Genomic DNA, 23,266 nt, shown 5'->3' with positions numbered 1-23,266 from the left:
ATCAACAGCCAATTAATGCACAACTATATTCTACCCACCTCAAGACTCCGCTCCAATATAGAAGCATCAAGAAATATGGACCAATAGGCTTTCTACAGTCACTTCCATTCAATACCCATTGTTTCGTGTTCTGTCTTGTGTTTATGAAATTAATACCCTATTAATACCACCTCACCCCATCCACCTCACTTCAAATGTAGATATAAACAAATCGGAGATGTGTAAGTTCTATTCAGTTGTGTATGTGTAAACTAAAGTCTTTGAAAATGTAATAAGTTTTACGAAACGCGCTCAAGTGTCGCGTCAGACTAGAAATAAAAATGAATTTTGGAGAATTGATTTTTGAATTACCACCAACAGTGAAAAGAAATGTACGAAAGATCGAGAAAATTCGTATTAGAATTATTAATCTTACTTTTTCGGTCATATTTAATAATATATGTCTGCAGGAAAGACTGCTACCAAAATATACTAATATATATATATATTATATATATATATATATATATATATATATATATATATATATATATATATATATATATATATATATATATATATATATATATATATATATTCACCCAAAGAATGAGGTGATTTGGTAAAATGCTATGCCTAAGATTACTATCCGAGTGCCGGCGGTGGGGTGGTTCAAATAGCCTCGGCTATCACCTCATTATGTCCGGTCGTGATGGTCAAGTGGATTAAGGCGTCTTGTACATACCAGTTGCGTTGCTCCTGGGAGTATGGGTTCGAGTCACTTCTGGGGTGTGAGTTTTCAGTTGCATATTGTCCTGGGGACCATTCAGGCTTGTTCGCATATATATATATATATATATATATATATATATATATATATGCGAACAAGCCTATATATATATATATATATATGCGAACAAGCCTGAATGGTCCCCAGGACTATATGCGAATGAAAACTCACACCCCAGAAGTGACTCGAACCCATACTCCCAGAAGCAACGCAACTGGTAACTACAGGGCGCCTTAATCCGCTTGACCATCACGGCCGTCAAAAGGAAGTGATAGCCGAGGCTATTTGAGCCACTTCCCCGACGGCAACTCGGATGGTAATCTTGGGCATAGCATTTCACCAAATCACCTCATTCTTTGGGGCACACGTGAGGAACACAAATGCGAACAAGCCTGAATGGTCCCCAGGACTATATGCGAATGAAAACTCACACCCCAGAAGTGACTCGAACCCATACTCCCAGAAGCAACGCAACTGGTAACTACAGGGCGCCTTAATCCGCTTGACCATCACGGCCGTCAAAAGGAAGTGATAGCCGAGGCTATTTGAGCCACTTCCCCGACGGCAACTCGGATGGTAATCTTGGGCATAGCATTTCACCAAATCACCTCATTCTTTGGGGCACACGTGAGGAACACAAATGCGAACAAGCCTGAATGGTCCCCAGGACTATATGCGAATGAAAACTCACACCCCAGAAGTGACTCGAACCCATACTCCCAGAAGCAACGCAACTGGTAACTACAGGGCGCCTTAATCCGCTTGACCATCACGGCCGTCAAAAGGAAGTGATAGCCGAGGCTATTTGAGCCACTTCCCCGACGGCAACTCGGATGGTAATCTTGGGCATAGCATTTCACCAAATCACCTCATTCTTTGGGGCACACGTGAGGAACACAAATGCGAACAAGCCTGAATGGTCCCCAGGACTATATGCGAATGAAAACTCACACCCCAGAAGTGACTCGAACCCATACTCCCAGAAGCAACGCAACTGGTAACTACAGGGCGCCTTAATCCGCTTGACCATCACGGCCGTCAAAAGGAAGTGATAGCCGAGGCTATTTGAGCCACTTCCCCGACGGCAACTCGGATGTTAATCTTGGTCATAGCATTTCACCAAATCACCTCATTCTTTGGGGCACACGTGAGGAACACAAATGCGAACAAGCCTGAATGGTCCCCAGGACTATATGCGAATGAAAACTCACACCCCAGAAGTGACTCGAACCCATACTCCCAGAAGCAACGCAACTGGTAACTACAGGGCGCCTTAATCCGCTTGACCATCACGGCCGTCAAAAGGAAGTGATAGCCGAGGCTATTTGAGCCACTTCCCCGACGGCAACTCGGATGGTAATCTTGGGCATAGCATTTCACCAAATCACCTCATTCTTTGGGGCACACGTGAGGAACACAAATGCGAACAAGCCTGAATGGTCCCCAGGACTATATGCGAATGAAAACTCACACCCCAGAAGTGACTCGAACCCATACTCCCAGAAGCAACGCAACTGGTAACTACAGGGCGCCTTAATCCGCTTGACCATCACGGCCGTCAAAAGGAAGTGATAGCCGAGGCTATTTGAGCCACTTCCCCGACGGCAACTCGGATGTTAATCTTGGTCATAGCATTTCACCAAATCACCTCATTCTTTGGGGCACACGTGAGGAACACAAATGCGAACAAGCCTGAATGGTCCCCAGGACTATATGCGAATGAAAACTCACACCCCAGAAGTGACTCGAACCCATACTCCCAGAAGCAACGCAACTGGTAACTATAGGGCGCCTTAATCCGCTTGACCATCACGGCCGTCAAAAGGAAGTGATAGCCGAGGCTATTTGAGCCACTTCCCCGACGGCAACTCGGATGGTAATCTTGGGCATAGCATTTCACCAAATCACCTCATTCTTTGGGGCACACGTGAGGAACACAAATGCGAACAAGCCTGAATGGTCCCCAGGACTATATGCGAATGAAAACTCACACCCCAGAAGTGACTCGAACCCATACTCCCAGAAGCAACGCAACTGGTAACTACAGGGCGCCTTAATCCGCTTGACCATCACGGCCGTCAAAAGGAAGTGATAGCCGAGGCTATTTGAGCCACTTCCCCGTTGCGTTGCTTCTGGGAGTATGGGTTCGAGTCACTTCTGGGTGTGAGTTTTCATTCGCATATAGTCCTGGGGACCATTCAGGCTTGTTCGCATTTGTGTTCCTCACGTGTGCCCCAAAGAATGAGGTGATTTGGTGAAATGCTATGCCCAAGATTACCATCCGAGTTGCCGTCGGGGAAGTGGCTCAAATAGCCTCGGCTATCACTTCCTTTTGACGGCCGTGATGGTCAAGCGGATTAAGGCGCCCTGTAGTTACCAGTTGCGTTGCTTCTGGGAGTATGGGTTCGAGTCACTTCTGGGGTGTGAGTTTTCATTCGCATATAGTCCTGGGGACCATTCAGGCTTGTTCGCATTTGTGTTCCTCACGTGTGCCCAAAGAATGAGGTGATTTGGTGAAATGCTATGCCCAAGATTACCATCCGAGTTGCCGTCGGGGAAGTGGCTCAAATAGCCTCGGCTATCACTTCCTTTTGACGGCCGTGATGGTCAAGCGGATTAAGGCGCCCTGTAGTTACCAGTTGCGTTTCTTCTGGGAGTATGGGTTCGAGTCACTTCTGGGGTGTGAGTTTTCATTCATATATATATATATATATATATATATATATATATATATATATATATATATATATTAGGGAAGGGAGTACCACCTCTGGCTGGAAGAAGGGGGACCCATAGCCTCAGAGGAAACCACACATAACGCATTGGAGGGAATGTAGGTCCCTTCCAATACAGTTTCTGTGTGCTTTTCTCCTACCACCCCCTTCCCTTTTTTTTTTTTTTTTCCTTTATTGTGTATTTAAAGGTTACAAAAACATACAAGACAAATGCCTAAAGGTTATGGATCTCTTGAAGCTCCTCCGCTTCTGGACAGGAACCGAGGACGCAACAAGCATTTCCCCTCTGGATCGCCACACTGAGACGCTGAAACAAAAAACTGGAAGCCTTTGGGTCTCTGGTGAGGTCAATGAGCTTGGAACCAAATTCCTTGAGAAATCCCAAGGCACTCTTGCCCCAGGGGCCATGCGTCTCAGACGCTATGGGAACAAAGAGGTATTGACCTTCCAGTCATTTGTACTTGAGTGATTTAGCTGTTTCCCTGTGGTTGGCCGCCCCACCTGCTTGATCAGCTCCGAAGTGTACGTAGGTGTCAGCCAGGGTGGATACACATGTGTAGTCCCACACCAACTGTCTACCCTCCTTCCATGAGTATATGGTGATGCCATCAGGCGAAGTGCGGGGAAATCCGGGTTTTGGACCCCTAGGATGCGAGGTTCTCTCTCCGCTGGGCACCTAGCTGAGACGAGGCTTCTCTTGATGATGTCATTGACCTCGTTGTGTCTTTCATGCCAGCCCTTTTGTGCTTCCGCAATGCAACCCATGCAGTCCGCATTGGTCTGCTTCTACCCTGTTGCAAATACACTTGTATTCAGTGTGAATTGGGGCACCAAGGTGGAGGGCCACTGCTACACGAAGGGATTCTGGATATAGGCGCGTGCCCATTGCTGACATGGGTACTGCCAGGAGGAAGTCTCCTGCATGGGGGGCACGCACTGCTCTGAGGCGGGCTTTCTCCTTGTCTGATGTTGCGACGCTGAGCATGGCTTCAGCTGCTTTTTCCACTAGAGGGTGGTCCCAGCCGGACGGTTTGTGGTGTTTTGTTGGCTCTATAATGGTTGCTGGGGCTGCAAGAACATCCCACTGATTTGAACATTCAGTGAAAGCAGGATCGTGTATTCCTGCTGAATCTCTCAGGGTTGCAGTTAAAATATCTCTGACGAGGTCGTGCGATGCATGGGAGGAGGAAAGGAAGGCTGGTAGAGCAATTTGGGAGGCTGTGCGGACACCAAGGCCGCCGAGTCTTACAGGAAGGATTGCTTGCTCCCACTGAGAGTCGTCCAATGGCAGGTTCAGGACTTTCACCAGCATGGACCTCAGAAGGGTGTCATACACATTTAACTTAGCGCTGCTGTAGGATGGAGAACATCTCAGAAAGTAGGTCAACTTAGGGAGAGACAGGCATCTTGTGAGGAGAAAGAGAGCATCATGGGCATCAATCTTGTCAATCCTGTCCAGCATTCTCTTTAGGTCAGTGATTTTTTGCAGCCAGGACCTCCTCGATTGCTCGTGGGCCAATGGGGGCACCCAGGAGAGTGCAGTCCGGTGACTCGACAACGAGAATGTCTGGAAGAACATTTTGTATTTGCCCAGTGATGTCAGGGTTGCGGGAGATTATTTCACATTTGGATGCATTGAGAATGAGGCCTAAGACTGCTCCCTGCTCCTGGATTTTCCTTATATCCTCCAAAATGGTTTCCGGAGTTCCAACTAGAGTGCCATCATCCAGGTACCAGATGTTTAGCTCGCTTGTCAGACTATCAGTGACCTCTTTGATAGCTAGGCAGAAAAGGAGGGGGGCTAAGGGGTCACCTTGTTGGACACCTTCACAGGAGTTTATTTCATGCTCCCCAAAAAGAAGCTTAGAGTCCCCACTGTAGCACGATCGGATGAACGGGTAAAGGGGACGGAAATGGTTGTGTACAGCCCTGAGGACAGCGTCTTGTCTGACTTGATTGAAGGCATTTTTGAAGTCAAGCTTTACTAGTGCCTTCTGGTCCGGGAGATCAGCAATGTAAACCCGCGCTGCATGTGCTGCAGCCTCACAACCTAGGGGGATTCCAAACCCGAGCTGATGAGGTTTCAGCAAGGTGAAACCTCATCAGCTGATAGATCAGCATCACCTTCCTGGCTGATAGATCTGACTGCAGCCTTAGCTACAAGGCGTCGGAGGGTGTTGCCAACGGCAATGGGCCTGATACCCCTATCCTTCTTCTTTAGAGCACAGAGTGCTGCTCCATAAAAGACTGGCCTGATGTCCTCAGGGATGCCGCCAGCCAAACACATGTTGGAGAATCTGGTAAGTTCCACTAGAAGTCCTTTGCAGCATCTCCAAGCACCGGGTTCAGCATTTGTTTGATGTGCTGGGTCTTAGGCCTGTAAAGCCCCTGCTGAACCTGTTGGGAAAGACATGGCTGCTTTGTACACCTCATATTCTCGAACAGTCAAGGGTTCTATGCCAGCATTGTTTTCCTGGGGGATCCCTGCTGCTGTCGGGGGCTCTGGGTGGGTGTTTGTCTTGAAGAGCCTCTGCTGTCATGGCGTTCCTGGGGGCAATAGTGTCATCGCTGGTCATGATTCTGATGGCACCTGTGGTATTGCCCTCCTCTATTTTCCTGGTGATCTGTGCTCTCATTTTGTGGTTCTCAGATGAGTTATTGTTGGACGTCCTGCGGCTGGTGTTCTTGGCATGAGGGGGGAGGCGGACCAGGTTGTCTGCTCTGGGGAATTCATTAAGAGCCCTGATTACAGAGGTTGCTAATGACTTGTCTCTCCTGGGCGGTAATGCTAGGCATGCATTCCCAAATAGAAGGAGATTGTGCCACGATCATTTATATTTATTATATATATATATATATATATATATATATATATATATATATATATATATATATATATATATATATATATATATATATATATATATATATATATATATATATATATATATATCCGAGCAGGTTTTTATATACATACTATATAGATAGCACGTCTGTGACAGTAAAAAACAGGCTTTTTTCTGAAAAACTGTGTTTTTTCATGTGTTTTTCACGTGAGGGAAAGCTTCGAAACCTCTTTACCAATAGCTTTGATATTTTGACACAACGTTTTCTTCGAATAGGTGCGTCTTTTTATATATCTACTATATACATGCCTGACCTATGACAGGAAAAAACATGCTTTTTTGAAAAACAGTGCCATCTGTTGGACGCAAGAGTAACACATGCTGTAATCTCCGAAAGCTCCTCACCGATTGCTATGAAATTTTGACATAATGTTGCATTCGAATAGGTGCGTCTTTTTATATACCAACTTTTTAGATACCACCCACTGTGACAGGTAAAAACATGTTTTTGAAAAACAGCGCCATCTGTTGCACATAATAACAACATGCACGCTATACTAAATATCCCACGAATTCCATTTCAATGTTTCTGATTGCATTGATAAATTTTATTTTCATAGATTTTGATTTATTTTATTTTTTATTGACTTATTTTGTCTGACATTGTGTTGGAATTGAGCTGTGTTGTTTACCATATTGTTCATTTCGTAAGTATATGTATAGATGCCACACCTGTGACAGGTAAAACAATGCTTTTCTTCAAAAACAGCGCCATTGTTGCATGTAATAGCAACACACATGCTATACTAAATATGTTACAATTCCATTTAAATGTTTCTGACTGCACTGATAAAATGAATTTTCATAGATTTTGATATTTCATTTTGATTTAATTATTTTGTGTGAATTGCGTTGGAATTGAGCTGTGTTGTTTAACATACTGTTCATTTCGTGAGTATAGATTATTGTTTTTATTTTTTCATATTTTCATTTAATTTTTTAACTGTTTTTCTTATATTTCAGTGTTGGGAAAATCAGATCACTTGATGTTTCCAATTTTCTGATGGAACATCAAACCATTTGGGAAGCATCGGACGAGAGAGTGGGGAATGGTGGGGAAGATGAGGGGACGGAAGTGAGAGATGGTGGGGAGGACGATTGGGACAAGGGAGGGAGTAATGGTGGGAAAGGACGAAGAGACGGGGAAGTTTGGGATGGTGGGGAAGAGGAAATGGGGGAATGGAGACTGATGGGGAGGACAAAGGGACAGGGGAGTGGGGCTTGGTGGGAAGGAAGAGGGGATGGAGGAGTGGGAAATGGTGGGGAGGACGAAGGGACGGTGGAGTGGGGAATGGTTGGGAGGTCGAGGAGACGGGTGAGGGGCGAATGGTGGGGAGGACTGGGGGATAAGAAAGGTTGCTGTAGCTCAGCAACGCACATGCGTTGCTGAGCCAGCCACAGCAACGCGTGGCCGGGTACTGCTAGTATATAAATAAAAATGGAAATGTTCGTTTGTTCAAAATCGCTAATCTCCGAAAGTTCTTCACCGATTGGCTTGAAATTTTCACACAATGTTCCATTTGCATCCGAGCGGGTTTTTATATACATACTGTATAGAGATCACGTCGGTGACAGAAAAAAAACATGCTTCTTTTAAAAGCTGTGTTTTCCATGTCAGGGAAATCTTCGAAACCTCTTTACCGATTGCTTTGAAATTTTGACAACATTGCATTCGAATAGGCGAGTGTTTTTGACATACTTACTACATACATGCTTCACCTGTGACAGGAAAAAACATACTTTTTTTGAAAAACCGCGCCATCTGTAGGACGTAAGCCCAACACAGGCTATAATCTCCGAAAGTTCTTTACCGATTGCTTTGAAATTTTGATACAACATTCCATTCGAATACGTGCATGTTTTTATATACATACTATTTAGATGTCACTCCTGTGACAGGTGCAAACATGCGTTTTTTGAAAAACAGCGCCATATCTTGCACGTAAGAGCAACACACGATATACAAAATATGTTATGATTCCATTTCAATGTTCCTGATTGCATTGATAAATTTAATTTTCATATATTTTAACTTATTTTCATTTTGATTTAATTGTTTTTGTGTGACGTTGCATTGGAATTGAGCTGTGTTGTTTACCATACCGTTCATTTCGTGGGTATAGCTTATTTGTTTCTTTTTTCATTATTTTTCAATTCCTTTTTTTAACTGTTCTTATTTTTCAGTGCAATTGGTGGTGAATTTGAGCTGTGTCGATTGATCTGCGTTTGAATTGAAATATTTCGTTAAAATTTTTTGTTTTGAAAACAGGAAAATGGACAACACGTTTACTTCACACCTGCAAATGTGCAACAAACAGCCATGAATCCAACGGCTACAATGTTAACTGCTTTCTTTACGTTATGTCAAAATGACACATTTGCGAAAACCCTGCTGTATTCGGAAGTGCCTACGTATTACACATAGAATGCGATTAGAAAATCATTTGAACGACGCAAACGAGGAGACCAAGTTGACGGACAACCTGGCATATTCAAATAAACTACGATAGGCAGACTGCACACGGTGCATCCCAATCAAGATGAATGCTTCTTTCTTCGCATGCTGTTGGTAAATGTGCCCCGTCCAACGTCTTTCCTTCCATTGAGATTTGTCAACGGCATAACTTATGCCACTTTCCGTAGTGCATGTCAAGCTCTTAATTTATTGGAGAACGACCGGCACTAGGCTGTATGAATTAATGACGCGTCCAACACGTCACATCTAAATCAAATTCGAGCATTGTTTGCAATCATATTGACCACCGGCTCTCCTTCGTCTCCATCAGAGTTATAAGAGAAATGTAAATCGCACACGGCTGAAGATATTATCCGTCGAATATGCAAGGAAAATTCAAATGTGAACATAGATTTCACATCAGAAATCTACAACGAAGCATTGATAATGACTGAAGATTTTTGCTTAGAAATCGCGAACAAAGTTCTAAATCAATTGGAAATGCCATTACCGAATTGAGCTGCTGCTGCTTCGTTCGATGTAGAATTGCGTCGTGAACAAAATTAAAACACGGGTGATATGTTGTCGTATGTGCATTCAAATATTCCTAAGGTAACGCTTGAGCGAAAAGGCATTTACACTCAAATAAATCAAACTGTCAATAACGGGCTTGGAGAAATCTCCTTAGAGGCGCCAGGATGAACTGGTAAAACCTTCCTAATTAGATTGATTCTGGCAGCATTTCGATCCAAAAATGGCATTACCTTAGCCCTTGCATCGTCCGGAATAGCTGCGACATTGCTACCAGGTGGAAGAACTGCTTCTTCGGCTTTGAAATTGCCATTGAACATGCTCTTCATTAAAACTCCCACGTGCAACATTTCCAAAGGATCCGGCGTGGGAAAAGTATTGCAGAAATGCAAACTTAATATTTGAGATGAATGCACAATGGCCCACAAAAAATCGCTCAAGGCTCTTGTTCGATCATTGCAAGATTTGCGTGGAAACATCAGACCATTTGGGAATGCATTAATATTGCTTGCAGGCGATTTCAGGCAAACATTACCTGTAATTCCTCGATTGAGACCAGCAGACGAAATAAATGCTCGACTGAAATACTTTACTTTGTGGCGCCACATAAAGATGTTTATAAATAAAATTAAATCAATGATAAGTTTTATTATAATTCAAATTTATAATACAAATTATAATTTTAATATTATAATTCCAAGCTTTAATGTCATTTATAATTATAATATTATATATTATAGTTATTACATTGTGAAGCAAACTAAGTTTGAGCAATTTTCAATATTATTGCCAGTTTATAGGGAAGTTTTTGTGTTGCATAGGAAGTTAATACATTCACTTAGGCTGATGTAGCAATATAATGTTGAGGCCATAATGGTGATGTCCTCCCTCCCCCCCCCATCCCCCCCAGGTATGGTCGGGTGGAGGTCCGCGCCAAGATGCCCCGAGGAGACTGGTTGTGGCCAGGTGAGTGGCAGGTGTGGCCAGATGAGTGGCAGGTGTGGCCAGGTGAGTGGCAGGTGTGGACATGTGTGGCCAGGTGAGTGACAGGTGTGGCCACATGAGTGGCAGGTGTGGCCAGGTGAGTACCAGGTGTGGACATGTGTGGCCAGGTGAGTTGCAGGTGTGGCCAGGTAAGTGGCAGGTGTGGCCAGGTGAGTGGCAGGTGTGGCCAGGTGAGTGGCAGGTGTGGACATGTGTGGCCAGGTGAGTTGAAGGTGTGGCCAGGTAAGTGGCAGGTGTGGCCAGGTGAGTGGCAGGTGAGTGGCAGGTGTGGACATGTGCGGCCAGGTGAGTTGCAGGTGTGGCCAGGTGAGTGGCATGTGTGGCCAGGTGAGTTGCAGGTGTGGCCAGGTAAGTGGCAGGTGTGGTCAGGTGAGTGGCCAGGTGAGTGACAGGTGTGGCCAGGTAAGTGGCAGGTGTGGACATGTGTTGCCAGGTGAGTGGCAGGTGTGGCCAGGTGAGTGACAGGTGTGACCAGGTGAGTGGCAGGTGTGGCCAGGTGAGTGGCAGGTGTGGACATGTGTTGCCACGTGAGTGGCCAGGAGAGTGGCAGGTGTGGACATGTGTGGTCAGGTGAGTGGCAGGTGTGAACATGTATGGCCAGGTGAGTGGCAGGTGTGGCCAGGTAAGTGCCAGGTGTGGTCATGTGAGTGGCAGGTGTGGCCAGCTGAGTAGCAGGTGTGGCCAGGTAAGTGGCAGGTGTGGACATGTGTTGCCAGGTGAGTGGCAGGTGTGGCCAGGTGAGTGACAGGTGTGGACATGTGTGGCCAGGTGAGTGGCAGGTGTGGACATGTGTGGCCAGGTGAGTGGCCATGTGTGGCCTGGTGAGTGGCAGGTGTGGACATGTGTGGCTAGGTGAGTGGCAGGTGTGGCCAGGTGAGTGGCAGGTGTGAACATGTGTGGGCCAGGTGAGTGGCAGGTGTGGCCATGTGTGGGCAGGTGAGTGGCAGGTGTGGCCATGTGTGGGCAGGTGAGTGGCCATGTGTGGCCAGGTGAGTGGCAGGTGTGGCCAAGTGAGTGGAAGGTGTGGCGAGGTGAGTGGCAGGTGTGGCCATGTGTAGCCAGGTGAGTGGCAGGTGTGGCCATGTGTAGCCAGGTGAGTGGCAGGTGTGGCCATGTGAAGCCAGGTGAGTGGCAGGTGTGGCAAGGTGAGTGGCAGGTGTTGCCAGGTGAGTGGCAGGTATTGCCATGTGTGGCCAGGTGATGGCAGGTGAGTAGCAGGTGTGCACAGGTGAGTAGCAGGTGTGGCCAGGTGAGTAGCAGGTGTGGCCAGGTGAGTAGCAGGTGTGGCCAGGTGAGTAGGTGTGGCCAGGTGAGTAGCAGGTGTGGCCAGGTGAGTGACAGGTGTGGCAAGGTGAGTAGCAGATGTGGCCAGGTAAGTGGCAGGTGTAGCCAGGTGAGTAGCAGGTGTGGCCAGGTGACTGACAGGTGTGGCAAGGTGAGCAGCAGGTGTGGCCAGGTGAGTGGCAGGTGTGGCCAGGTAAGTGGCAGGTGTAGCCAGGTAAGTGGCGGGTGTTGCCAGGTGAGTAGCAGGTGTGGCCAGGTGAGTAGCAGGTGTGATCAGGTGAGTGTCAGGTGTGGCCAGGTAAGTGGCAGGTGTAGCCAGGTGAGTAGCAGGTGACTGACAGGTGTGGCCAGGTTAGTAGCAGGTGTGGGCTAAGTGAGTGTCAGGTGTGGCCAGGTGAGTGACAGGTGTGGCCAGGTTAGTAGCAGGTGTGGGCTAAGTGAGTGTCAGGTGTGGCCAGGTGAGTGGCAGGTGTGGCCAGGTGAGTGACAGGTGAGTGACAGGTGTGGCCAGGTGAGTGACAGGTGTGGCATGGTGAATAGCAGGTGTGGCCAGGTGAGTAACAGGTGTGGCCAGGTGATTAGCTGGTGTGGTTAGGTGAGTGACAGGAGTGGCCAGGTGAGTGACAGGTGTGGCCAGGTGAGTGGCAGATGTGGCCAGGTGTGTAGCAGGTGTGGCCAGGTGAGTGACAGGTGTGGCCAGGTGAGTGACAGATGTGGCCAGGTGAGTAGCAGGTGTGGCTAGGTGAGTGGCAGGTATGGACAGGTGAATAGCAGGTGTGGCCAGGTGAGTGGCAGGTGTGGCCAGGTGAGTGACAGATGTGGCCAAGTGAGTAGCAGGTGTGCAAGGTGAGTTGCAGGTGTGGCCAGGTGAGTGGCAGGTGTGGCCAGGTGAGTGTCAGGTGTGTCCAGTTGAGTTGCAGGTGTGGCCAGGTGAGTTGCAGGTGTGGCCAGGTGAGTGGCAGGTGTGGCCAGGTGAGTGGCAGGTGTGTCCAGTTGAGTTGCAGGTTTGGCCAGGTGAGTGGCAGATGTGGCCAGGTAAGTAGCAGGTGTGGCCAGGTGAGTGGCAGGTGTGGCCAGGTGAGTGGCAGGTGTGTCCAGTTGAGTTGCAGGTTTGGCCAGGTGAGTGGCAGATGTGGCCAGGTAAGTAGCAGGTGTGGCCAGGTGAGTGGCAGGTGTGGCCAGGTGAGTAGCAGGTGTAGCCTGCCAGGTTATCATTTTATGCCAAACAAAATTTTTATTTGTGAATATACATGTGAACATTTATGAATATACATGTGAACATTTATGAATATACATGTGAACATGGATGAAAATACACGTGAACATGGATGAAAATACACGTGAACATGGATGAAAATACACGTGAACATGGATGAAAATACACGTGAACATCTCCCCTGCAGCTATCGAGCTAGCGCCCAGGGACTCACGATATGGCGCATGGCCTGCAAGTGGCGAAGTTGATATAGTTGAGTCTCGAGGTAAGTAGTGAGTGTGTGGGTGAAGGTGAGTACTGAGTGTGTGGGAGAAGGTGAGTACTGAGTGTGTGGGAGAAGGTTGAGTACTGAGTGTGGGGGAGAAGGTGAGTACTGAGTGTGGGGGAGAAGGTGAGTACTGAGTGTGTGGGTGAAGGTGAGTATTGAGTGTGTGGGAGAAGGTGAGTACTGAGTGTGTGGGAGAAGGTGAGTACTGAGTGTGGGGGAGAAGGTGAGTACTGAGTGTGTGGGGTGAAGGTGAGTACTGAGTGTGTGGGTGAAGGTGAGTACTGAGTGTGGGTGAAGGTGAGTACTGAGTGTTGGTGAAGGTGAGCACTGAGTGTGGGTGAAGGTGAGTACTGAGTGTGGGTGAAGGTGAGTACTGAGTGTGGGTGAAGGTGAGTACTGAGTGTGGGTGAAGTTGAGTACTGAGTGTTGGTGAAGGTGAGTACTGAGTGTGGGTGAAGATGAGTACTGATTGTGTGGGTGAAGGTGAGTACTGAGAGTGTGGGTGGATGTGAGTACTGAGAGTGTGGGTGGAGGTGAGTGCTCAGTGTGTGGGTGAAGGTGAGTACTGAGTGTGTGGGTGAAGGTGAGTACTGAGTGTGGGTGAAGGTGAGTACTGAGTGTTGGTGAAGGTGAGCACTGAGTGTGGGTGAAGGTGAGTACTGAGTGTGGGTGAAGGTGAGTACTGAGTGTGGGTGAAGTTGGGTACTGAGTGTGGGTGAAGATGAGTACTGATTGTGTGGGTGAAGGTGAGTACTGAGAGTGTGGGTGGATGTGAGTACTGAGAGTGTGGGTGGAGGTGAGTACTGAGAGTGTGGGTGGAGGTGAGTACTGAGTTAATGGGAGGAGGTGAGTACTGAGTATGTGGGTTGAAGTGAGTACTAAGTGTGTGGGGGGAGGTGAATACTGAGTGTGTGGGTTGAAGTGAGTACTGAGTGCGTGGGTGGAGGTGAGTACTGAGTGTGTGGGTGAATATGAGTACTGAGAGTGTTGGTGAAGGTGAGTACTGAGTGTGTGGGTTGCGGTTAGTACTGAGTGTGTGGGGAGGAGGTGAGTACTGAGTGTGTGGGTGGAGGAGTGTACTGAGTGTATGAGTGAATGTGAGTTCTGTGTGTGTAAGTGGAGGTGAGTATTGAGTGTGTGGGTGAACGTGAATATAGAGTGTGGGTAAAGGTGAGTACTGAGTGTGTGGGAGAAGGTGAGTTCTGAGAGTGTGGGTAGAGGTGAGTACTGACTGTGAGGGTGGAGTTGAGTACTGAATGTATGGGTGAAGGTGAGTACTGTGTGTATGGGTGGCGGTGAGTGCAGTGTGTGTGTGGGAGGTGAGTACTGAGTGTGTAGGAGGAGGTGAGTACAGAGTGTGTGGGGGGAGGTGAGTACTGAGAGTGTGTGGGTAGCTGGTGAGTACTGAGTGTTTGGGTGGCTGATGAGTACTGAGTGTGTGGGTGAAGGTGAGTACTGTGTGTGTGGGAGGAGGTGAGTACTGGGTGTGTGGGTGGAGGAGAGTACTGAGTTTGTTTGAGAAGGTGAGTACTGAGTGTGTGGGTGGAGATGAGAACTGAGTGTGTGGGAAGAGGTGAGTACTGAGTGTGTGGGTAGAGGTGATTACTGAGCGTGTGGGAAGAGGTGAGTACTGAGTGTGTGTGTGGAGGTGAGTAATGAGTGTGTGTGGGTGGATGTGAGAACTGAGTGTTTGGGTGGAGGTGAGTACTGAGTGTGTGAGTGAAGGTGAGTACTGAGTGTGTGGGTGGAGGTGAGTACTGAGTATGAGGGAAGAGGTGAGTACTGAGTGTGTAGGTGGAGGTGAGTACTGAGTACTCACCTAGTTGTACTCACCTAGTTGTGTTTGCGGGGGTTGAGCTCAGGCTCTTTGGTCCCGCCTCTCAACCGTCAATCAACAGGTGTACAGGTTCCTGAGCCTATTGGACTCTATCATATCTACACTTGAAACTGTGTATGGAGTCAGCCTCCACCACATCACTTCCTAATGCATTCCTTTTATCAACCACTCTGACACTAAAAAAGTTCTTTCTAATATCTCTGTTGCTCATTTGGGCACTCAGTGTCCACCTGTGTCCCCTAGTGCGTGTGCCACTTGTGTTAAATAGCCTGTCTTTGTCTATCTAATCAATTCCCTTCAGAATCTTGAATGTGGTGATCATGTCCCCCCTAACTCTTCTGTCTTCCAGCGAAGTGAGGTTTAATTCCCGTAATCTCTCCTCGTAGCTAATCCCTCTCAGCTCGGATACTAGTCTGGTAGCAAACCTTTGAACCTTTTCCAGTTTAGTCTTATCCTTGACTAGATATGGACTCCATGCTGGGGCTGCATACTTTAGGATTGGCCTGATATATGTGGTATACAAAGTTCTGAATGATTCTTTACACAAGTTTCTGAATGCCGTTCGTATGTTGGCCAGCCTGGCATATGCCGCTGATGTTATCCTCTTGATATGTGCTGCAGGAGACAGGTCTGGCGTGATATCAACCCCCAAGTCTTTTTCCTTCTCTTACTCCTGAAGAATTTCCTCTCCCAGATGATACCTTGTATCTGGCCTCCTGCTCCCTACACCTATCTTCATTACATTACATTTGGTTGGGTTAAACTCTAACAACCATTTGTTCGACCATTCCTTTAGCTTGTCTAGGTCTTCTTGAAGCCTCAAACTGTCCTCATCTTTTTTAATCCTTCTCATAATTTATGCATCGTCCGCAAACATTGAGAGAAATGAATCGATACCCTCCGGGAGATCATTTACATATATTAGAAACAAGATAGGACCGAGTACAGAGCCCTGAGGGACTCCACTGGTGACTTCACGCCAATCGGAGGTCTCACCCCTCACCGTAACTCCCTGCTTCCTATTGCTTAGATACTCCCTTATCCACCGGAGCACCTTACCAGCTACACCTGCCTGTCTCTCCAGCTTATGTACCAGCCTCTTATGCGGTACTGTGTCAAAGGCTTTCCGACAATCCAAGAAAATGAAGTCCGCCCAGCCTTCTCTTTCTTGCTTAATCTTTGTCACCTGATCGTAGAATTCTATCAAGCCAGTAAGGCAAGATTTACCCTCCCTGACCCCATGTTGGCGGTTTGTCACGAAGTCTCTTCTCTCCAGATGTGTTACCAGGTTTTTTCTCACGATCTTCTCCATCACCTTGCATGGTATACAAGTCAAAGACACTGGCCTGTAGTTCAGTGCCTCTTGTCTGTCGCCCTTTTTGTATATTGGGACCACATTCGCCGTCTTCCATATTTCTGGTAGGTCTCCCGTCTCTAGTGACTTACTATACACTATGGAGAGTGGCAGGCAAAGTGCCTCTGCACACTCTTCATGCAAAAACAAGCAAAACGTAAATGTGTGGGTGGAGGTGAGTTCTGAGTGTGAGGGTGGAGGTGAGTTCTGAGTGTGAGGGTGGAGGTGAGTTCTGAGTGTGAGGGTGGAGGTGAGTTCTGAGTGTGTGGGTGGAGGTGAGTTCTGAGTGTGAGGGTGGAGGTGAGTTCTGAGTGTGAGGGTGGAGGTGAGTTCTGAGTGTGAGGGTGGAGGTGAGTTCTGAGTGTGTGGGTGGAGGTGAGTTCTGAGTGTGAGGGTGGAGGTGAGTTCTGAGTGTGTGGGTGGAGGTGAGTTCTGAGTGTGAGGGTGGAGGTGAGTTCTGAGTGTGTGGGTGGAGGTGAGTTCTGAGTGTGTGGGTGGAGGTGAGTTCTGAGTGTGTGGGTGGAGGTGAGTTCTGAGTGTGAGGGTGGAGGTGAGTTCTGAGTGTGTGGGTGGAGGTGAGTTCTGAGTGTGAGGGTGGAGGTGAGTTCTGAGTGTGTGGGTGGAGGTGAGTTCTGAGTGTGAGGGTGGAGGTGAGTTCTGAGTGTGTGGGTGGAGGTGAGTTCTGAGTGTGTGGGTGGAGGTGAGTTCTGAGTGTGTGGGTGGAGGTGAGTTCTGAGTGTGTGGGTGGAGGTGAGTTCTGAGTGTGTGGGTGGAGGTGAGTTCTGAGTGTGAGGGTGGAGGTGAGTTCTGAGTGTGTGGGTGGAGGTGAGTTCTGAGTGTGAGGGTGGAGGTGAGTTCTGAGTGTGTGGGTGGAGGTGAGTTCTGAGTGTGTGGGTGGAGGTGAGTTCTGAGTGTGTGGGTGGAGGTGAGTTCTGAGTGTGTGGGTGGAGGTGAGTTCTGAGTGTGTGGGTGGAGGTGAGTTCTGAGTGTGTGGGTGGAGGTGAGTTCTGAGTGTGTGGGTGGAGGTGAGTTCTGAGTGTGAGGGTGGAGGTGAGTTCTGAGTGTGTGGGTGGAGGTGAGTTCTGAGTGTGAGGGTGGAGGTGAGTTCTGAGTGTGTGGGTGGAGGTGAGTTCTGAGTGTGTGGGTGGAGGTGAGTTCTGAGTGTGTGGGTGGAGGTGAGTTCTGAGTGTGTGGGTGGAGGTGAGTTCTGAGTGTGTGGGTGGAGGTGAGTTCTGAGTGTGTGGGTGGAGGTGAGTTCTGAGTGTGTGGGTGGAGGTGAGTTCTGAGTGTGTGGGTGGAGGTGAGTTCTGAGTGTGTGGGTGGAGGTGAGTACTGAGTGTGTGGGTGGAGGTGAGTTCTGAGTGTGTGGGTGGAGGTGAGTACTGAGTGTGTGGGTGGAGGTGAGTACTGAGTGTGTGGGTGGAGGTGAGTTCTGAGTGTGAGGGTGGAGGTGAGTACTGAGTGTGTGGGTGGAGGTGAGTTCTGAGTGTGTGGGTGGAGGTGAGTACTGAGTGTGTGGGTGGAGGTGAGTTCTGAGTGTGTGGGTGGAGGTGAGTTCTGAGTGTGTGGGTGGAGGTGAGTTCTGAGTGTGAGGGTGGAGGTGAGTACTGAGTGTGTGGGTGGAGGTGAGTTCTGAGTGTGTGGGTGGAGGTGAGTTCTGAGTGTGTGCGTGGAGGTGAGTTCTGAGTGTGAGGGTGGAGGTGAGTTCTGAGTGTGTTGGTGGAGGTGAGTACGGAGTGTGTGGGTGGAGGTGAGTACTGAGTGTGTGCGTGTAGGTGAGTACTGAGTGTGTGCGTGGAGGTGAGTACTGAGTGTCTGGGTGGAGGTGAGTACTGAGTGTGTGGGTGGAGGTGAGTACTGAGTGTGTGCGTGTAGGTGAGTACTGAGTGTGTGGGTGGAGGTGAGTACTGAGTGTGTGCGTGTAGGTGAGTACTGAGTGTGTGGATGGATTCAGTACTGAGTGTTTGGGTGGAGGGGATTATGAGTGTGTGAGTGGAGGTGAGTATGAGTGTGTGAGTGGAGGTGAGTGCTGAGTGTGTTTGTTGCTAGTGAGTACTCAGGGTGTGGATGGAGGTGAGAATGAGTGTGTGGGTGGAGATGAGTACTGAATGTGTGAGTGGAGGTGAGAACTGTTTGTTTAGGAGGAGGTGAGTACAGAGTGTGTGGGTGGCTGGTGAGTACTGAGTGAGCTGGAGGAGGGGAGTACTGAGTGAGCTGGAGGAGGTGAGTACTGAGTGTGTGGGTGGATTGAGTACTGAAGGTGTCGGTGGATTTGAGTGCTGTGTGTTTGGGTTGAAGTGAGTACTGAGTTTGCTGGTGGAAGTAAGTACTGAGGGTGTGGGTAGAGGTGATTACTGATTGTATGGATTGAGGTGAGTACTGAGTGTGTGGGTGGATTGAGTACTGAGTGTGTGGGTGAAGGTGAGTACTGAGTGTGTAGGTAGCGGTGAGTACTGAAATTGTTGGTGGATGCGAGTACTGAGAATGTTGGTGGAGGTGAGTATTGAGTGTGTGGGTGGAGGTGAGTAGTGAGGGTGTGGGTGGAGGTGAGTAGTGAGGGTGTGGGTGGAGGTGAGTACTGATTGTACGGTTGAATGAGAAAATCATCTTCCGAAAACACTGATATGCACTTTACCACAATTCCTAAGTTAATTTTGAAAACCTTATTATTAGCCAACTCACTTGTACAGTAATGTAGTATTAACCTCTGTCACTAGAGTCCACACGTGTACCTGTGTGGTTTTATTTAGTTAATGATAAATCAATATTTTTTCTTAAATTTTGTTTTAGTGAACAAGCAACGCACGTTCGTTATTGCTATGCGAGGAAAACAACTAGGAATATAACCTACCACATGTTATTGTTCAAAGACTGAACATATTTTCAACGGGGCAGGAAATACTGAGTATGGCAACCTGGGCCACCAGTACGCAGGGTCCACTCTCCACTGGGGGCCCAACCCTCAAGCCAACATGTACCCCAAGACTCACAAAACTTAGTAAGTGCCTCACCCAACGGAAACTTAGTTAGTGCCTCACCCAACGGAAACTTAGTAAGTGACTCACCCAACGGAAACTTTGTAAGTGCCTCACCCAACGGAAACTTAGTAAGTGACTCACCCAACGGAAACTTAGTTAGTGCCTCACCCAACGGAAACTTAGTTAGTGCCTCACCCAACGGAAACTTAGTTAGTGCCTCACCCAACGGAAACTTAGTTAGTGACTCACCCAACGGAAACTTAGTTAGTGCCTCACCCAACGGAAACTTAGTTAGTGCCTCACCCAACGGAAACTTAGTTAGTGCCTCACCCAACGGAAACTTAGTTAGTGCCTCACCCAACGGAAACTTAGTAAGTGCCTCACCCAACGGAAACTTAGTTAGTGCCTCACCCAACGGAAACTTAGTTAGTGCCTCACCCAACGGAAACTTAGTTAGTGCCTCACCCAACGGAAACTTAGTTAGTGCCTCACCCAACGGAAACTTAGTTAGTGCCTCACCCAACGGAAACTTAGTAAGTGCCTCACCCAACAGAAACTTAGTGCCTCACCCAACGGAAACTTAGTAAGTGACTCACCCAACGGAAACTTAGTTAGTGCCTCACCCAACGGAAACTTAGTAAGTGCCTCACCCAACAGAAACTTAGTGCCTCACCCAATGGAAACTTAGTAAGTGACTCACCCAACGGAAACTTAGTTAGTGCCTCACCCAACGGAAACTTAGTAAGTGCCTCACCCAACAGAAACTTAGTGCCTCACCCAACGGAAACTTAGTAAGTGACTCACCCAACGGAAACTTAGTTAGTGCCTCACCCAACGGAAACTTAGTAAGTGACTCACCCAACGGAAACTTAGTAAGTGCCTCACCCAACGGAAACTTAGTAAGTGACTCACCCAACGGAAACTTAGTTAGTGCCTCACCCAACATTTGAACCACTTCCCCGCCGGCACTCGGATGGTAATCTTGGGTATAGCATTTTATCATAGCATTTTGTGCCCCAAATAATGAGGTGTTTTGATAAAATGCTATGCCCAAGATTCCCATCCGAGTGCCGGCGGGGAAGTGGTTCAAATAGCTTCGGCTATCACTTACTATATTTTTCTATATCACAAATATGAAGGGAGAAAAAAATATTGAAGTAGGTGTCAAAATTATTCCAAAATGGTCAAAAACGATTATTAAACACAAGTGTCAAGTGAAATCATATCTATGACTCTTTGCTATCACAATAACATACATTAAAAAAATATTATAATCAGTTTTATTAGAAAAAAAATTAAGTTAATTTTTTTTGTTTTTTTGCTTTTTTTATCGGACAATTTGCATGGAACTTATACACGTGACTGCACATAAGACTATCTGTAAGGGTATTAATTTTGGAGAAAACTGGTTAATGTCAACCTCAGCCACAGATGGCAGCACATTAGACTTTACTATTTTCTAATGTATTTTCAACTAACATAAACGTTTGGATAACTTTTACATTTTTTATTCAATTTATATGAAACTTACACCTTATATGTAAAGTGTATGTCTCTAAATATTCAAGTTATCGTTTGGTCCTAAGTTCATTTATTGATTTTATAATAGCAATAAACATGACATATTTGCATAATTTTTTGGGGGGAACTTTGACTATTTGTATTAGGAAAACTAAAGATGTTTTGGGCACTCCATAACTTACGAACCTTTATTATATGCTAATGTGTCAGAAAAGTGTCACACAATAATTATATCTGAAAGGTGTGTTGTTTTATTCAAACTTGAAAATGTGTAAAATTCGTTTAAAAAAAATAGTTCTCCCTTTCTATTTACGCTGCAGTACTGAAACTTGGAACAATTGCAGCGCTTTTCATATACAACTTGGGAAAAAATATTGGTTGACATTGAACAACTTTTCCAAAACCCAAGTAATGCCCCCTTAAATTAAGCTTTTCTTCGAGGACTACCTCAATGGCGTTCGAGCCATATATATATATATATATATATATATATATATATATATATATATATATATATATATATATAGTTCCGTGATTTGGGTGTTCATGGTAGGTCGCTCTATTCTTATGTGAATTGCCTCAAGAATTTGTAATCTTCTGGAATCTTGGGTTTTGTCTATTATGCAAGTATTCTTGTTCAACATTTCTCTTGTTAGAGTAATGTCATGGGCTTGTCTCATGTGATTCCTAGGGGCACCAGATTGAAGATGGCTACTGGTGCCCCTAGGAATCACATGAGACAAGCCCATGACATTACTCTAACAAGAGAAATGTTGAACAAGAATACTTGCATAATAGACAAAACCCAAGATTCAAGAAGATTACAAATTCTTGAGGCAATTCACATAAGAATAGAGCGATATATATATATATATATATATATATATATATATATATATATATATATATATATATATATATATATATATATATATATATATATATATACATTATGTATATATATTAGTATATTTTGGTAGCAGTCTTTCCTGTAGACATATATTATTAAATATGACCGAAAAAGTAAGATTAATAATTCTAACGCTAATTTTCTCGATCTTTCGTATGTTTGTTTTCACTGTTGGTGGTAATTCAAAAATCAATTCTCCAAAATTCATTTTTATTTCTAGTCTGACGCGACACTTGAGCGCGTTTCGTAAAACTTATTACATTTTCAAAGACTTTAGCTTACACGTACACAACTGAATAGAACTTACACATCTTCGATTTGTTTATATCTACATTTGAGTGAGATGGATGGGGTGAGGTAGTATTAATAGGGTATTAAATTCCTAAACACAAGACAGAACACGAAACAATGGGTATTGAATGGAAGTGATTTGTAGAAAGCCAATTGGTCCATATTTCTTGATGCTTCTATATTGGAGCGGAGTCTTGAGGTGGGTAGAATATAGTTGTGCATTAATTGGCTGTTGATTGCTGGTGTTGACTTCTTAATGTGTAGTGCCTCGCAAATGTCAAGCCGCCTGCTATCGCTGTATCTATCGATGATTTCTGTGTTGTTTACTAGGATTTCTCTGGCGATGGTTTGGTTGTGGGAAGAGATTATATGTTCCTTAATGGTGCCCTGTTGCTTATGCATCGTTAAACGCCTAGAAAGAGATGTTGTTGTCTTGCCTATATACTGTTTTTTTTGGAGCTTACAGTCCCCAAGAGGGCATTTGAAGGCATAAACGACGTTGGTCTCTTTTAAAGCGTTCTGCTTTGTGTCTGGAGAGTTTCTCATGAGTAGGCTGGCCGTTTTTCTGGTTTTATAGTAAATCGTCAGTTGTATCCTCTGATTTTTGTCTGTAGGGATAACGTTTCTATTAACAATATCTTTCAGGACCCTTTCCTCCGTTTTATGAGCTGTGGAAAAGAAGTTCCTGTAAAATAGTCTAATAGGGGGTATAGGTGTTGTGTTAGTTGTCTCTTCAGAGGTTGCATGGCGTTTCACTTTCCTTCTTATGATGTCTTCGACGAAACCATTGGAGAAGCCATTGTTGACTAGGACCTGCCTTACCCTACAGAGTTCTTCGTCGACTTGCTTCCATTCTGAACTGTGGCTGAGAGCACGGGTAGAGTAAATAGTTCCGTATAGAGTAAATAATAGACAAAACCCAAGATGCAAGAAGATTACAAATTCTTGAGGCAATTCACATAAGAATAGAGCGACCTACCATGAACACCCAAATCACAGAACTATTTACTCTACCCACCATGAGAGTAAGGACAAGACAAGAACATATCGATGCTAACACAGAAGACAATGTCCAACATAATAGGCCAATTACACTGGATTAATCTTTGTGTTTAGATAGGAGATGCCTCGTATGGGCCAATAAGCCTTCTGCAGCCTCTATGTTTCACCTCACATTTATCCCTTATGTATCCCCCCATGTTTTCA

The 23,266-nt window shown here is 46.2% G+C and overlaps 1 protein-coding gene across 1 annotated transcript in view; it reads left to right on the top strand.

The window, feature by feature from the left end:
* LOC123750870 (beta-1,3-glucan-binding protein) overlaps positions 1 to 23,266 on the top strand; it is a 95,499-nt gene that overhangs the window by 34,219 nt on the left and 38,014 nt on the right. Inside the window, exons 5-7 of the mRNA XM_069310326.1 lie at positions 10,307 to 10,362; positions 13,089 to 13,166; positions 19,256 to 19,358. Of these exons, the coding sequence (XP_069166427.1) occupies positions 10,307 to 10,362; positions 13,089 to 13,166; positions 19,256 to 19,358 (237 nt within the window). The remainder of the gene's footprint in view (positions 1 to 10,306; positions 10,363 to 13,088; positions 13,167 to 19,255; positions 19,359 to 23,266) is intronic.

The sequence above is a fragment of the Procambarus clarkii genome, chromosome 67 (genome assembly GCF_040958095.1).
Source record: "Procambarus clarkii isolate CNS0578487 chromosome 67, FALCON_Pclarkii_2.0, whole genome shotgun sequence".
NCBI classification, from domain to species: Eukaryota; Metazoa; Arthropoda; class Malacostraca; order Decapoda; family Cambaridae; genus Procambarus; species Procambarus clarkii.
The sequence above is the reverse complement of the archived record's forward strand: the minus strand, read 5'-3'. Positions and strand labels throughout refer to the sequence as shown.